The 16,945-nt window shown below is 38.6% G+C and overlaps 1 protein-coding gene across 1 annotated transcript in view; it reads right to left on the reverse strand.

Annotated features, from left to right (window-relative positions):
- The window catches only part of PIWIL2 (piwi like RNA-mediated gene silencing 2), a 90,854-nt gene that overhangs the window by 35,277 nt on the left and 38,632 nt on the right, over nucleotides 1–16,945 (reverse strand). The window contains exons 10-15 of the mRNA XM_022562859.2: nucleotides 7,512–7,700; nucleotides 6,851–6,935; nucleotides 6,062–6,151; nucleotides 4,434–4,574; nucleotides 1,857–1,970; nucleotides 442–630 (exon numbers count right to left, since the gene is read on the reverse strand). Of these exons, the coding sequence (XP_022418567.1) occupies nucleotides 442–630; nucleotides 1,857–1,970; nucleotides 4,434–4,574; nucleotides 6,062–6,151; nucleotides 6,851–6,935; nucleotides 7,512–7,700 (808 nt within the window). The remainder of the gene's footprint in view (nucleotides 1–441; nucleotides 631–1,856; nucleotides 1,971–4,433; nucleotides 4,575–6,061; nucleotides 6,152–6,850; nucleotides 6,936–7,511; nucleotides 7,701–16,945) is intronic.

Below are 16,945 nucleotides of genomic sequence, written 5' to 3' on the forward strand. Positions count from 1 at the left end.
GAACGCTGGAGTGAGTGAGAGTGCCAACAAAGGAGGAGAGAAGCGAAACCAACCAAAGGGCATAACGACTACTTTGTTAATTCAGTATTTCACGTGCACATGAGTAAGATACAGATTCCTGGACATCATCAACAGCAGATCAATAACCAAGATAATTTAAAATCAAGTATTCAAGGGCTTCCCTGGTGGCGCAGTGGTTGACAGTCCGCCTGCCGATGCAGGAGACATGGGTTCGTGCCCCGGTCTGGGAGGGTCCCACGTGCCGCGGAGCGGCTGGGCCCGTGAGCCATGGCCGCTGAGCCTGCGCGTCCGGAGCCTGTGCTCCACAACGGGAGAGGCCACGGCAGTGAGAGGCCCGCGTACGGCAAAAAAAAAAAAAAATCAAGTATTCAACTATTTCAGAATGGACATCCTGAAAATTTACTCAAATTAATTTATTACCTCAACTCCCAGCATGGATTGAATGGTTCTGACATAGGTCTCTATGCGATCATCCTTCAGTTCCACCCAGGCTGGCGGGCTCATGCGCATGCCAATGGGTCCAGCTACCTTCTCTAACATGTTCACCAGTTCTCGGGCTTGATCCATTGCTCTCTTTGGGTAAAACAGCGCCCAGAAATGCATGGGGACCTAGGAGCAACAACAAGCTATTTTTAGTACTTCCCACAACTTCCCCAACACCCCAACTTCGTATCAGGAGATGTTATTCTAAAGAACAAATTGCTTTTCACTCTCTCTGCTTGAGTCCTGTCTTATCTAATGCTGATTACTAATGCAGATGTGTGTGATAAGTAAATTATGGCACAGTCTCACAATGGAATACTACACAGCAATGAGAATCGAAGATCTGTAACTATACCTAACAGTATGGAGAAACTTACCAAACAAGGCTGAAGAAATGAAGCCAGACATGACAGAATATATACAGTATGGTTTCATGTATAGATTAAGTACAAACACAGCTGAAAAAAATCAATGCTGTTAGAGGTCAGAATAGTGGTCATTCTTGGGTTGGGTAAGGGTGCCAGGTAGGTAGTAATTAGGAGCATGGGGGTGGGGCTTCTGAGGCACTGGTAAAGTTCTGTTTCTTAACCCTCAGTGTTGATTACACAGGTTTCTTTAACTTGTGAAAATTCATCAAGTTATATACATAAGTGTACTTTTTCTTTAAATGTATTTCAAAAAAAAAGTTTTAGAAACAAATGTGTGTACTTTATGCACGGCCATAGAGACCAGGTGAGCCAAAAACATTTAAAAATAATTATATACCGGGCTTCCCTGGTGGCGCAGTGGTTGAGAGTCCGCCTGCCGATGCAGGGTACGCGGGTTCGTGCCCCGGTCCGGGAGGATCCCACATGCCACGGAGCGGCTAGGCCCGTGGGCCATGGCCGCTGACCCTGCACGTCCGGAGCCTGTGCTCCGCAATGGGAGAGGCCATGCCTGTGAGAGGCCCGCATACCGCAAAGAAAAAAAAATATATATACCATTTTGTTCTTTGGTTGCCTTGGTGGGAAACTGTTTTAATTTTATTTCTTTCATGGAAACCCTAGGGAAAAAGAGGAAGGAAAGAGAAAAGAAGAAGGAAGAACAAAGAGAGAGTGGGTAATAGGCTGGCACTGAATGAATTACCACGGCAGTTTATTTCCTTGTCCTAAGTCTGTGGTCAAGCAAAGGGCTTCCCTCTACCAACTCATCAACTCGCTCTTGTTCAAAGGACCTCTGTTTTGTAAATAATTCAGGATGGGAATTCAGTTGGTACTTCCTCTCAAAAAGAGGACACTAAATAATTCCTGCTTCCTAATTTCCACACTTCTAGGAATACTGGAACTCTCTTTACCACCTCACAAGTCACTTACAGTTAAGATGGAAAGGTCTCTGGTTACTTCCTTAATCCAGTTTAGTTCCTGAGATGTGATAAATGACGTATTCCTTAAGTTAATTCTTTCCATTGGCAGAACACGTCCTTCAATCTAAACAGAAAATAAAGTGCCTATGACATGAACCATCTGTAAACACTATTTAGGAAAACGCTGATACTGCTCTGGGGCCTGGTCAACTCTACCATATAGACCTGTCCCTGTCATAACTTCTGAAAATGGTAGAAAAATGCAACTGTTAGCAGTAAGAGTCCACGTCAATACAACTCTGGACACACATACAGGTGAATTTTGATAGGCGCTGCTCTTTAATTATTGAAGCTTCCAACATGGTCCACAAGAAAGGAATCAGAAAACATTGTCTCTTTAGAACCAGGGAATTCATGTAAAATGCCTATAAATACAAGGCGAACAGGAAAATAATCTTTAAGAATATTTTAAGGGAAAAATTTAAGTAGAAAATTAGAGAATATTTCTTAATAAGGCTGAACATAAACTACTATTATACTTTATACAAAAGAAAAGCAGGAATAAAAGCATAAATATAATGAAAGACCAAATTAAAGTTAATAATAATGAATCAATCAGATCTAAATATCCAAAAGTAAGACGATAACTAAGTTGATGACATATCAATATGATGGATATTTGCAATTATTAAAATAACTTTCTAAGTGCATTTAATATAATCCTGTTTCTGCAAAAAATAAATAGTAATGTATGCATTATAAAAACTGAATGAGTCCACATTTAGTAATGAGTATCTCTGGGGGAATATGTAATTATGTAGGATTTTTACTTTTTATGAGCTCTACTCCTTGCTTTCTTAAAAATGTAACAAAATACTTATTTTACCTATAATCAAAAAAAATTTTAATGATTTTCTTAATATTAGAAAAGTTTAACACAAAGAATAACAATACCTGTATTAGCAAGAATGTTCACCTTTGCTTATGAAAGTAAAAAACTGAACCTTTCTACAAGGCAGTTGGTAATATGTAATAAAAAGTACTAAAAACATAAATGTCCTCTGACCTAACAATTACACTTCCATAAATCTGACTACGAAAACAAACATCATGTGCAAAGATTTAGTTACAAGGATGTTCACAGATCCACTATTTATAACAGGAAAATACTAAATTCAATTTGAATGTAAAAGAATAGGAAATTATTAATAAAATGAATATCTGTTAGCCATTAAAATATTTAGAAAAATATTAAATGACATGGAAAAAAAATTCTAAATAAATTGAGTAAAAAAAAAAAAAAGAAAAGGAAACCATCTGAAAACAATGTGATTGTGTGCATACACATACACACAGACAAAAAACACTGAAGGATATATACCAAAATGTTAGCAGTGTTTATTCTGATGCAGCATGATTATGGATAAACTTTTCTCTTCTCTGGCTTAAGTTTTCTGCCTCTTCAAATAATGTTTAATAACATGAACACATGTTCAAGATATAATAATAAATGAAAAAGAAGATGCAAAACCATATACAGTTATAAGCACAATTTTTTAAGAAAAGATTCATCCTCACAGAAAAAAAGTTTAGGGAAACAAAATATATTGAAAATAATATTATCTTTTATGTGTCTAAAATAAATCACTAAGATATTATCTTTGGGTGATGAAACTACTGATGTTTTTATTTCCTTCTTTACATTTTCTACACAGTACCCACATTTTCTTTATTGACTTTCCATTACTTTTATTTTAAAAAAAAAAAAAGAAAAAAGAAACAGTTTTTAACAAGGAGTCAATTCAGAGTGCAAGAGAACTAGAGAAAAGATAAAATTAATTATTTTGGTATAATCCAGAAAGAAAATTAAAAGTAATAAAAGCTAATATTTACTGAGCACTTGCTAGTGTCAGATAGTATGCTGAAGATTTTACCATTTAATTCCTTTAACTCAATCATTATCTTTATTTCACAGATAAAGAAAATAAGAGATACTAAGCAATTTGTTCCAAGTAACTAAGATGGCAAGCGGTAGAACTGAGACTCAAAGCCAAGGACTTCACCACCACCTCATGCTGCCTCTGCACTATGGCTCACGCTGCACAAAATACAACAGAATGGACTCAGGCAAATTGCAGGCAGAAAGGGCCATGCGAAAATTAAAATGCTCAAGTCTGAGACTTTATGCCTACGGAAAGAATGAGAGTAGTATATTCAAAGAAACACAAGTTAATTACTGGGAAAAATAAAGAAAAATGTAGGGGGAAAAATGGAAAAAGACATAGAGAACTTTAAGAATAATTTGGTTTGGAAAACTAAAAATGAGGTAAATTTTAAGTCAATATTCCTTTTGCTCGACTGGAAATTAACAGCTCAGATCCTGGGAAATACAAAAGAAAATCTGTAAGAGATACTAGCAAATTACGTCAAGGAAATTCAAGTATTATGACTAGGACCAAAAAAAAAAAGTGTAATTATAAAGCAAAAACTGCAAAATAAAGACAAGATAGGAAGTTATCACCTAGTCTCACAAAGCTCTAAAATCTTTGGTTAATGCTGTTTCCTACCATCGTATTTTCTGGTTTACCTTATGTACATCCTTCTGCAGACAGAGTCCCCAACGTGTCAGTTCACTGTTGGCTGTCTCATTTTCTGAAATTCTCTGTAGCAAGCATTTCAAAGCATTATGGTGCTGTTTGGGGCTCAGGTTGATCTGCTGGGTCAAATCCTAAATAGAATCAAAATGGAGATACTAAGTTATTACCTTCTCCAGTATGAGGTTAAATAAACCCTAATGTATAACAAATTTCCATAGAAAACCTCCTTCCCATTGAAATCTATAGAAATTTTAAAATATCTCCAAGGACTTTAATAAATATCTCATGAATGTGAATGAAGTATGAGGTTAAAATGTTAACCACTGGGGTTTTTTTATTGAAATATAGTTGGTTTATAATGTGTTAATTTCTGCTGTACGGCAAAGTGATTCAGTTATACATATACATACATACTTAAAAGTAAGTATTTAAAATTGTCACAGTTTTTTTCTTATGACATCTAAATCTTATTCTTTTTCTCAAAGCCATGTAAGGGGGCTTGATTACATCTATTTAACATCTGGGTGGGGGGGGGAATGCCCTATGCCAGGCATGCAGGCCAACATAATGGAATGGAAAAACACATCCAGTCTTATACTTTATGTCACATGATACTAGCCACTTAATGTCACCGTAAGACACTTGTTAGGTCCAGTGTGTGGCCCATAATAGGTGTTTTCTAAATATTTATTCCTGAATGAATATCTAATATGTGTGTATGAAGATTCTGAATCACGTAAGTGAGTTCTTTCTTCATTCTTCTGGGACTAATGAACTGTGCAGCTGTTGCTCCCTGTGTGGCAGTCATTAGGGCATTGAGTCTATGGAGCTATACAGGTAGCCCCATAGATCATAAAATCATTACGTTACTGAGAGTTGTAAGGAAGGAGCCTTGACCTACATACTAAAAACAGAAGTATCAGAAGGTAAACATGAAAGGCATCTCTTACAGAAATTCATTTTAGCTCTTTATGATGTTACTAAAAACAATACGTGGCATCTGAGACAGGGCCGGGGTTCCAAAACTAGGACAGACAAGGACTGAGAGAGAGGGAGGAGAGCAGTGTGAGGGTGGAAAGCCCCAAGCAGACAGTGTGGAGGTGAAGCCCTTGGGGTCTAGACCCACACTGCTGCAGACATCTCTGCCTCCCAGCTATTTCCTACAAGACTGTGCCCAACATGAGACTTCCAGGACACCCCGAGTCCCACAGTGTAAACTTCTATCCTTTAATTTCATTCTCTCACTTGTTGACTTTTTGCTAAATTATCTCCTCCTCCCTTCAAATAAATTGAAGGCTTACAGAAATGTTAAAAAAAATTCAGTGCTCTCAAAGAACCTCATTTATGGTCATATGACCAGCTTACAGTCATCCATCTGATTGGCGAGGGTGATGCCAGAACTATTTGTTTCCTTTTACTTTATAATCCAGTCGTTCTACTATTGTAACAACATTCCAAAGAAAGTTCTGATTGGCTTTTTCACAGTGTGTCGGAAGGGACACAGATTATGCTTTATATAGAGGAAAAATGAACCTGCCCAGGTGACGTGCAAACCTGGCCCAGTTCTAGCTATATCTGCTATCAAAAAGGTCTTCGGTTCAAAGCAGGCACTTCTCACCTTCATGGCTCTAAAGTCCTTCTTCATCTTCTCAGGGATTCCAGTCATGAAGGAAAGCTCAGGCAGCAGCAGGATTTCGCCTTTTAGCAGCTTTGAGGAGAGAACACAGGGAAAGCAAGGCAGTAAAAGAGAATCTTCTTCCCCTGACCAGTACAAGAGCTCCCAGGCCCAGAGCTGGTCTTGCAGGTGTATCAGGCACACTAAGGAACACAAAACCCCAGAGAAGAGGGCAGGAAACACTACAAGTGTTTTACCCTTTTCTCCCTCAAGTCACGATAGCCTGTTGTATTAGGTAAAGAGAAAAATATTCCAATTGTCAAAAGGAGAGAAAAAACTAGAAAAACTAAAAGTTTTGTTCCACTTCGGCCTCCAGATAAGCTGAGACAATACCTCCTATCAAGCTGGTGCCTCTGTCTCATCTTAACCTACTGATCTTCAGTCTCTACTCTGAAGACAGAGGAGTCAGGTACCAAGGCACTTTTCCCTGGCTCCCAGTTCTATTAAAATGCCTGTAACTTCCCTAACGGACCCAGTGTTTTCATCTTCTTTAGCACTAAACTCTCCTTATTCCTTAACCTAACTCGCTCTATGGATGTTTAGTTCCTCACTAAGGAGACTGCAAAAGCAACTCTGGCTAGAGGAGACAGACAAAACCCTACACAGCTTTCCCCAACCACACTGTAAGCATAGCTCCACTGTAATCATAGGTCCCATGGCTCCCAGGGCTGATGGGTGGAGAACTTAGATGGAAGCATAGGCCTGACACCCTGAACTCCACCTCCAACTCACCATCCCTTGGTTATTCTGTCGCTCACTGGGCCTGTGGATCAGCAGTGGCTGGTCCTTTTCCTTTATTGTGATCCCATAGTTTTTGCTAGAGCCGAACAGAGGCAGGGGAAAAAGTCAGAAGCAGCATCACCACTCTTATGGCATCACAGTCAAAGTGTTAACCAGGACTGAGGTACACAATCTGCATTATACCCTTGTCAAGGATCCATCAGAAACTCACCATAGCATACACACAACTGGAAAAAGCAGGCTCAAGTTAACATTGCAATTAAATAGAGGGGAAATAGGATAACAGTCCAGGAAAGAATTTGTTTAAAAACTGTATCAGGTTCAAGGACTTAGGTAACTAGAAAGGCACAATGATAGTCAAATGATTAATGACTTGACTTTAATCTCTCCAAACAGACTTGTAACCAAAACAGCAAAGGAAACACAATTCGAAGCCCTGAGGTTAACTTACGAAATAACTTCCAAAAAGTACTGAAAGAAATAAAACTGTAAGCGTAGCAAATTCAGGTCAAATCCCACAAATGAGCTCATCAATCTTGGGTGCATGACCAATCCAATTATTTTTGAAGTGTCCTGCTGTGTGCCACTCCTCCTACAGAACAGGAGACTACAGCCCCAACCCGCAGGCCCAAGCCCAGTCTCTCCCCTATACCTGTAGTATTCCAAGAATGTAATCTCCTTCCCATCAGACATCGTGAAGCTATCTTTTGGAGTCTTATTCCAATCCACATCATCAACACGATAGGTACGATTGTTGTATCGGGTTATGACAATACTGCCAACCAGAAGCTTAGTGCACTCGTCCTGGAAGTCTTCTTTGTGCTCTTGGTACATGGCATGCCTTTGGAGAGAGACAAAAGACCTTTGGATCATATGCAGTATACACAGAGCAGCATGAAAGGCACAGGGGATGCAAATAAGTACTTTAGAGTTACAATCGCAACTATATAGCACCAAAAGTTTCCAGCTGTCTCTTTTAAGAGATAGGACCCTCATCTCTTTCCTTTTTAACATTACCCAAAAAAGTGAAAGGATAGGGCTTCCCTGGTGGCGCAGTGGTTGAGAGTCCGCCTGCCGATGCAGGGGACACGGGTTCGTGCCCCCGGTCCGGGAAGATCCCACATGCCGCGGAGCGGCTGGGCCCGTGAGCCATGGCCGCTGAGCCTGCGCGTCCGGAGCCTGTGCTCCGCAACGGGAGAGGCCGCAACAGTGAGAGGCCCGTGTACCGCAAAAAAAAAAAAAAAAAAAGGATAAAAATGAAATTAAAAACAGCAACTATAAATTGACAAAATTCACTGTATTCCTTAAAATAAGGTACACTAATCATCAAAATAATTTGTATCATTATTAGGAGATAGTCTACAGAAGAACAATAAAACATTCTTTCAACTATATTTGCCCTTTCTAGCTGAAGGAAGAAATTACAACTACCTATCAGAAGACACCACTGGTGAAGATGCTAAATATGAAAAGATGAAAAGACTCACCACAGACAAATGTACTCTTGAGCCAACCTCTATAACAGTGCCATGAACAAGGTAACAACAGAAACTCACAGAAAGCATGTCTGAGCATGCACAGGGAGTCAAGGAAAGTTTACAGAGGCAGGTGATACTTGAAGGAGCAACCTGCCAGGCAGAGACGCCACGGCAGCTGGTAAGTAACACTCTAGGCAGAAGCATAGGTATGCAGGGGACAATCAGGGATCTGGGACTGGGGCGAGCAAGGAGGTGAAAAAGGGTCAGAAGACGGTCAGTGTAGGCTGAAGACAGACAGGGACCAGATATGAATTCCTTTGTGGGTCAGAGCATGGACTCTTCTATGGGCCAGTGTCAACTATGGTACATTCCTCAGGAACACTGGTCCCTTGAGAGGTCCTGAGGGGGGTGAAAAAGGTTCTACGATCAAAAAAGTTGAGTCCATTCTGCATAATATAACCCCTTCTTAGAGGTTCACAACATACATTACCACATCAGGCTGATAAAAAAGAGAAACATATTTAGTTTCATTTACCTACAAATTTATTGAACCACAGACTCTTCCTTCCCTCTTCCCTCACTGAACACCTATTACCATTGTAGGCAATTAGTATCCTGCAGAACTTGCTGCGGTAAGTGATGAAAAACCATCAGAAACTTGAAACAGTTCAACACTGACTACAGACCCTGGAGCCAAAGCCTGGGTTCAAATCTTGGCTCTGCCACTTAGCAGCACGTGAGACCCTGAGCAAGTTACTTAACCTCCTTGTGCCTCAGTGTCCTTGTGTGAAAGTGCAGTCAGAAAAAACCACCTAACTCAGTGTTGCTGAGAGAACTCCATGACTTTATACATATAAAGCACTTAGAACATAAAGTTGTTTTGAAATAAGGTTAGAGATTTTATCTCAGTTTCATGAACTATTGCTTCCTATTTGCACAGTTTTAGTCATCAATACATTTTATGCTTGTCTAACTCACTATTGTCTATTAAATGCATGCAACATTGTAGAAAAATTAATTAAAAGTATTTTAAATCAAAACCTTCAACTATGTTAATGGTTCCATAATACTATTTCACTAAGTGGAGGGTACATTAATTCACTGGTTTTACTTTTTAAATAATAGTTCTATTGTTTCACTCTTAACAAATAATTCTGGATGAACATCTTTTATAAAGATTCTTCTATACTTAAAATTGCTTCTTTGAGACAGATTTCCCATAAGTGAAATCACTAGATTAAAAGGTTAGAACTGGACTTCCCTGGTGGCGCAGTGGTTAAGAATCCACACGGGTTCGAGCCCTGGTCTGGGAAGATCCCACATTACACGGAGCAACTAAGCCCATGCGTCACAACGACTGAGCCTGTGCTCTAGAGCCCACAAGCCACAACTACTGAGCCTGCGTGCCACAACTACTGAAGCCCGAGCACCTAGAGCCCGTGCTCCGCAACAAGAGAAGCCACTGCAATGAGAAGCCTGCGCACCGCAACGAAGAGTAGCCCCCACTCACCACACCAGAGAAAGTCCGCACACAGCAACAAAGACCCAACATAGCCAAAAATAAATAAATTTTTTTAAAAAATAAATAAATATAAGATTAGAACTTTAAGATTCTTGTAATGAAAGTCTAATGGCATTAAAAATTATCTTTTTAAAAAATTTTCTTACTTTCAAATAATTATAAAATCAAAGGAAGTTGTAAAATTCGTACAGAGAACTTCATGTGTGGAATTGGCACTGGTTATATCATTAACTGGACTGTAGACCTTATTCCGTCTTCACCACTTCTTGCACACATTGACGTGTGTGTGTGTGTGTGTGTGTGTGTGTTTCTATGCAATTTTATCTCATTTATAGGTTTGTGTAGCTACCATCACAGTCACAGAACTGTTCCATATCATCATAAAGGGAACGATCTCATGCTATCCCATCACGGTCACACTCCTTCCCCTTCCCTGTGCCCCAGAAGCCACAGATCTGTTTTCTACTATAGTTCTGTCATTTTGAGAATGCCATATAAATGGAACTTTATTATGCAACCTTCTGAGACTGACATTTTCCACTAAGCGTAATGCCCGAGGATCCATCCAGGTTGTTGTATCAATAGCGCATTTCTTTTTAATGCTGAGTAGAATTCCACTGTATGGAGGTACTAGAGTTTAACCATTAACCTGCTGAAGGCCATTTTGGTTGTTTCCACTATTTTGCTATTACAAATAAAAGCTGCTATGAACATCTATCTGTGTATCAGTTTTTGTGTGAACTTAAATTTTCATTTTTCTGGGAAAAATGCCCCAAGTGTGTGACTGTGGGGTCGTATGGTTAAGTGCATGCTTAGTTTTATAAGTATATGCTTAGCTTTATAAGAAACTGCCAAAAAATTCTCTGGCATAGCTGAACCATTTTACATTCCCACACACAAGTAAGTGAGGGACAGTTTCTCTACATCCTTACCAGCATTTGGTATTTTCACTAGTTTTTATTTTAGTTACTCTAATAGATGTATACTGGTATCTCACTGTAGTTATAATTTGCATTTCCCTAATGGCTAATGATGTTGAACACCTTTCCATGTACCTATTTACCTTACAAATCAGCTCTCTGGTAAAATGTCAGTTCATATCTTTTGCCCAATTTTTAATGGATCATTGTTTTTCTTTAATCTTTACTATGGTTTTGCTTTAAAAGTGTTACATGTTGCTTATAAAATAAAAGTGTTACTATAAAAAAACAGAAATTGAACATGGTTTGTAATCCATTTGTGAGAGACCCACTTTCCCTCAGCTTTTCTTAAATTTGTGAATACTAATAATTTCCCCCCGAAGTGTATAATCATATCAGATACAGTGTTTTGCAACTTGATTTTTAACTTAATATAGTTTAGATAGTCTTCCATGTAAATACAAATACATAAGGTTCTTAAAACAAAGGACTAAAAAAAAACAAAAAAAAAACAACAAAGGACTACTTTTAAACAAATTGTTTTAGATCTCAAAGAACTGACATTTGCCAGTTTTGGTTTTGATTTATGAAGAGAATCTGGTACAGGAAGGACCTATGGATAGACCAATATAATAATGATCATAAGAAATTTAAAATTTAGGTGTAATAATGACATTATGGTTATGTTTTAAAGAGAGAGTCAATTTAGGAGATAAATACTGAAATATCTGTGAAAGAAATAAGATGTCCAGGACTTGCTTCAAAATAATTAAGTTTAGTGGGAAAAAGTGGTAGAAGACCACATGAAACAGGTTGCTCATGAATTAATAATTATTGAATGTATAAAATAGGAATGAGGGGGTTTATTATCCTATTCTCTCTATTTTTGAAAATGTTTAAAATTTTTCATAACTAAAGTCTTTTTTTTTTTTTTTTTTTGCAGTACGCGGGCCTCTCACTGTTGTGGCCTCTCCCGTTGCGGAGCACTGGCTCCGGACGCGCAGGCTCATCGGCCATGGCTCACGGGCCCAGCTGCTCCGTGGCATGTGGGATCTTCCCGGACCGGGGCACGAACCCGTGTCCCCTGCATTGGCAGGCAGACTCTCAACCACTGCGACACCAGTGAAGCCCTAAAGTCTTTTAAACATAAAAAATATGAAGCAAAAAGAAAGAAAAACAAAAAAATAAATTAAAAATATATAATAATAATTAAAACATAAATACAAACACTGGAAAGAGGGAAAAATAAACTCAACACTAAGTTTTCTAATTCTAGAAAAGAAAAAAGCATCTATAAAATAAAAAATATTTTAACAGTAATTCTTATTTTTAATGATATTAAAAAGACTACTGAATTTATGAAAGGACAATAATTTGAAAGCAGTAGAGATTGCTTTAATGAAAAATAAAGCGGGGCTTCCCTGGTGGTGCAGTGGTTAAGAAACCACCTGCCAATGCAGGGGATCCGGGTTCGAGTCCTGGTCCAGGAAGATCCCACATGCCGTGGAGCAACTAAGCCCGTGCGCCACAACTACTGAGCCTGCGCTCTACAGCCCATGAGCCACAACTACTGAGCCTGTATGCCACAACTACTGAAGCCCGCATGTGCTCCACAGCAAAAGAAGCCACCACAATGAGAAGCCTGTGCACTGCAACGAAGAGTAGCCTGTGCACTGCAACGAAGAGTAGCCCCTGCTCGACGCAACTAGAGAAAGCCCACGCACAGCAACAAAGACCCAACACAGCCAAAATAAATAAATAAATTTATAAAAAATAAAGCAAGAGTGCCAACCATTAGAAATTTTAGCAAAGGTAACAGAGGCAGCAAATCTTGGCCTAGAAAATCAAATTTATGAATTAAAAATTGGTCTTAAGAAGTTGTTTTAAGCAACCTAAATGTCCATCGACAGATAAATGGATAAAGAAGATGTGGTACATATATACAATGGAATATTACTCAGCCATTAAAAAGAATGAAATAATGCCATTTATAGCAACATGTATGGACCTGAAGATTATCATACTTAAGTGAAGTCCGACAGAAAGACAAATGTAAGATACTGCTTATATGCAGAATCTAAAAACAACTGATACAAATGAACTGATTTACAAAACAGAATCAGACTCACAGACTTAGAGAACAAATTTATGGCTACCAGGGTGGAGGGTTGTGAGGAAGGAATAGATTGGGAGTTTGGGATTGACATGTACACCCTGCTATATTTAAAATAAAATGCCTTTCCATGAAAAAAGAAATTGTTTTAGCACTCTGAGGAAATAAAGAGATGAGTATGATAAAATGAAGGATATCCAGACACAGAAGACAAGTCCAAGGGATAAAAGATAAATACAAAATAATTTACAGAAGGGAAACAAAGAAAAATTTTTAAAAGCTGAAGAAAGAGTTGGGTCCAGTTGAAAGAGCTCAAAAAATGGCTGGCAAATTAATGTAAAGGAACCTGAATCTGAAAGTTCTGAAAAAATTTACATTTCAAATATAAAAAGGGGTAATAAGTAAGGGGTTTCTTTTGTGGGTTGTGATGAAAATGTTCTAGAATAAGATAGTAACCTTATTTAGCTTTTGCCACTTTTTACATACAGTGATTTGTGTATATACTAAAAACCAGTGAATTTTAAAAGTGACTAATTTTATGGCATGTTAATTATACCTCAATAACAAAAAATGAAATTAAAAAAGGACCTCTCATTACAGCAGTATGAAGATGTCAGCAATTCCTTTCTATAAAAATCAAGTATAAAACTAGACAAAATTGTCAAAAACAACCATTTTAACACACTGGAAATCAACCAAAGGCAGACAACAAATTGAGAAGCATTTTTTAATTTTAAACAACACCTAAAGTTTCTGGTAAGAACAGCAGGAATTTGTGACCTTTCCTGGGACAGTCCCCATGTTTTCTATCCCACCCTTTCAGTCACCGAGAAAGGGTAGTTTTACCTGCCAGAGTGGGAAAATACAACCTGAGGATGAAGTAGAAATGGATAGCAAGCCAGCTACCTATGGTAATGGGTAAAACCAAAGTTTTGCTAGTCCAAGGTTGTACCCCAAGTACAAGGAGCAGAGTAGCTAGAAATTTAACAAATAGATTCTGGAAATCAGAGGGCAATAGAAAGGTTTAAGATAAGCTCACCACACATCTTTGGCTGACTAGGAAGCTTACATATGCTCAGGAGAAAGCCAGGAGAGACTTGCTAAAAGTGAAAGCCAAGACACATGTGAGAACTACCCATAACTTTGACTGAGTTTTTCAACCCACACATAGATTCATCAGCAGAGAATGAAAGCCTTATGGGTTCAACCTATAAGGTACAACCTCTACTCAAATTATTGCCTGAGCCTCTAAACTATACAAAGGTGTGATCCCAAGGAAGCTAGGCTAAAATATCAAAATAAGAATAGAAAAATTGAGCAGAAACAGCAGCAGCACTCCACAGAGGATACAGAGTCCACAGTTTAAGTAGGAACAAGTCATAATTTTTCAAAACTCAGAAAAATAAAACAGGATCCAGATTTGCTACAATATGTTATCTGAAATGTTTCCTTTTCAATTACAAATTATTAAATGTGCAAAGAAACAGGAAAGCATGGCCAATAATCATGAAAAAAAGCAGTCAACAGAAACTTATTCAAGAGGGTTTACATGTTGGACTTTGCACACAAAGAATTCAAAGCAGCTATTATAAGCATCTTCAAATAACTAAAGGAAAATATGATGACAAATTGCCAAATAGGGCACATCTCGATAGAGAAATAGAAACTGAAAAAAAAAAAAACAGGAGAAGGAGGAGGGGAAGGAGGGGGGAGAAAGGGGAGAAGGAGGAGGGGGAGAGGGAGGGGGCAGGGAAGAAGAAACTGTAAAGTTGGAAAATACAATCAAAATTAAAAATTGGGGCTTCCCTGGTGGCGCAGTGGTTGAGAGTCCGCCTGCCAATGCAGGGGACATGGGTTCATGCCCCGGTCCGGGAAGATCCCACATGCCGCAGAGCGGCTGGGCCTGTGAGCCATGGCCGCTGAGCCTGCACGTCCGGAGCCTGTGCTTCGCAACGGGAGAGGCCACAACAGTGAGAGGCCCGCGTACCGCAAAACAAAAACAAACAAAAAAACAACAACAAAAAAGAAAAATTGATAAGATGAACTCACCAGCAGATTTGAAATGGCAGAATAAATAGCCAACAACATAAAGATAGATCAATAGAAAGTACTCAATGCAAAGAAGAGAAAGATATTAAAGACAAATGACACAAAATCCTATGAGACAATATAAAGAGTGCCAACATAAATATACTGAGAGTCCCAGAAGGCGGATAAGAGAGGAAAGAAAAATATTAAAAGAAACAGTGGCCTAAAACTTCCCAAATTTGATTAAAGAAATTACTTATAAATCCATAATCTCAATGAATCTTAAGTATGATAAACACAATGAGAACCACACCTAGACACATCATGGACCAAAATCCAAAGCCAAAGAGAAAAATATTGGTAGCAGCAAGAGAAAAATGACGCATCATATACAGGAGAACAACAATATGGTTAAAAACCTACTTCTCGGGTTTCCCTGGTGGCGCGGTGGTTAAGAATCCACCTGCCTACGTAGGGGACACGGGCTCGAGCCCTGGTCCAGGAATATCCCACATGCCGTGGAGCAACTAAACCCATGCGCCACAACTACTGAGCCTGAGCTATAGAGTCTGCGAGCCACAACTACTGAGCCCAGCCCACGTGCCACAACTACTGAAGCCTGCGCCCCTAGAGCCCATGCTCCGCAGCAAGAGAAGCCACTGCAACGAGAAGCCCCGCACAGCAACGAAGACCCAACACACCCAAAAATAAATAAATAAATAAACAGATAAACCTACTTCTCATCTGAAACAATGCAGGCCAGAAGGCAGTGTAATGACATGCTCAAAGGGCAGAAAAGGGCAGGAAAAAAACAATGTCTAACAGAAAAATCTATATCCGTTTTTTTTTTTTTTTTTTGACCACGCTTTGTGGCTTACGGGATTTTAGTTCCCTGACTAGGGATCGAACCTGGGCCCTCAGCAGTGAGAGCATGGAGTCCTAACCACTGGACCTCCAGGGAATTCCTGAAATTGTTTTTCAAAGATGAAAATGAAGAAGGCAGTCACAAAGGACCATATACTGTATGATTCCTATATGAAATGTCCAGAACAGGTAAATCTATAGATATAGAAAATAGGTGAGTGGTTGCCTAGAACTGGGGAGGGAAATTTGATAGGGAGTAGGGGTGAGTAATGGCTAAGGGGTGTAGGGTTTCTTCTGGGGGTAATGGAAATATTCTAAAATTGACTGTAGTGATGGATGCATAATGAATATACTAAAAGCCATTAATGGTATCCTTTAAATGAATGAACTGTATGGTATATAGTTCGATCTCAATAAAGCTGTTTAAAAAAAATGAAGGCGACATAAATTCATTCCCAGGTAAACAAAAACTAAGAGAACATATTGCTGGAAGGCCTGCTCTACAGGAAATACTAAAGGAAGTCCCTCAGGCTAAAAGAAAGCAATACCAGATGGCAACCTGGATCCACAGGAAGGAAGAATACTGGAAATGATATATATGTAAGTAAATATAAAAAGACTATATATGAATATATTTTTTCTTCATTTCTTAAAAAAATCATAAGATTGTTTATATTGATTGTTTAAAGCAATAACTAAAATACTGTACTGTTGGGTTTATAACATATATGCTGTGTGTGTGTGTGTGTGTGTGTGTGTGTATGCATAAAAAGCGGAGAAATATGGAACTATATTGGAGCAAAATTTCTATGTTTTACTAGAATTATGTATTAATGTAAAATAGAATATGATACGTGTAAGATACTTACTGAAGTCCTTAGAACAAACACACACACACAATCAACAGAGGAATTTAAATGGTACACTAAAAAATATTTAACACAGAAGAAGGCAATAAAGAAGGAATGAAGGGGAAAAAAGACAGGAGACATACAGAAAACGAATAGCAAATGACAGACATACAGCCAACAATGTAAATACTAATGTTTAATATAAAGGTATTAAACAGGGCTTTCCTGGTGGCACAGTGGTTAAGAATCCGCCTGCCAATGCAGTGGACATGGGTAAGAACCCTGGCCCAGGAAAATCCAACATGCCACG

Source organism: Delphinapterus leucas, chromosome 6 (genome assembly GCF_059928025.1).
Source record: "Delphinapterus leucas isolate spDelLeu-1000000601 "Yukka" chromosome 6, BTC_Dleu_Yukka2, whole genome shotgun sequence".
NCBI lineage: Eukaryota > Metazoa > Chordata > Mammalia > Artiodactyla > Monodontidae > Delphinapterus > Delphinapterus leucas.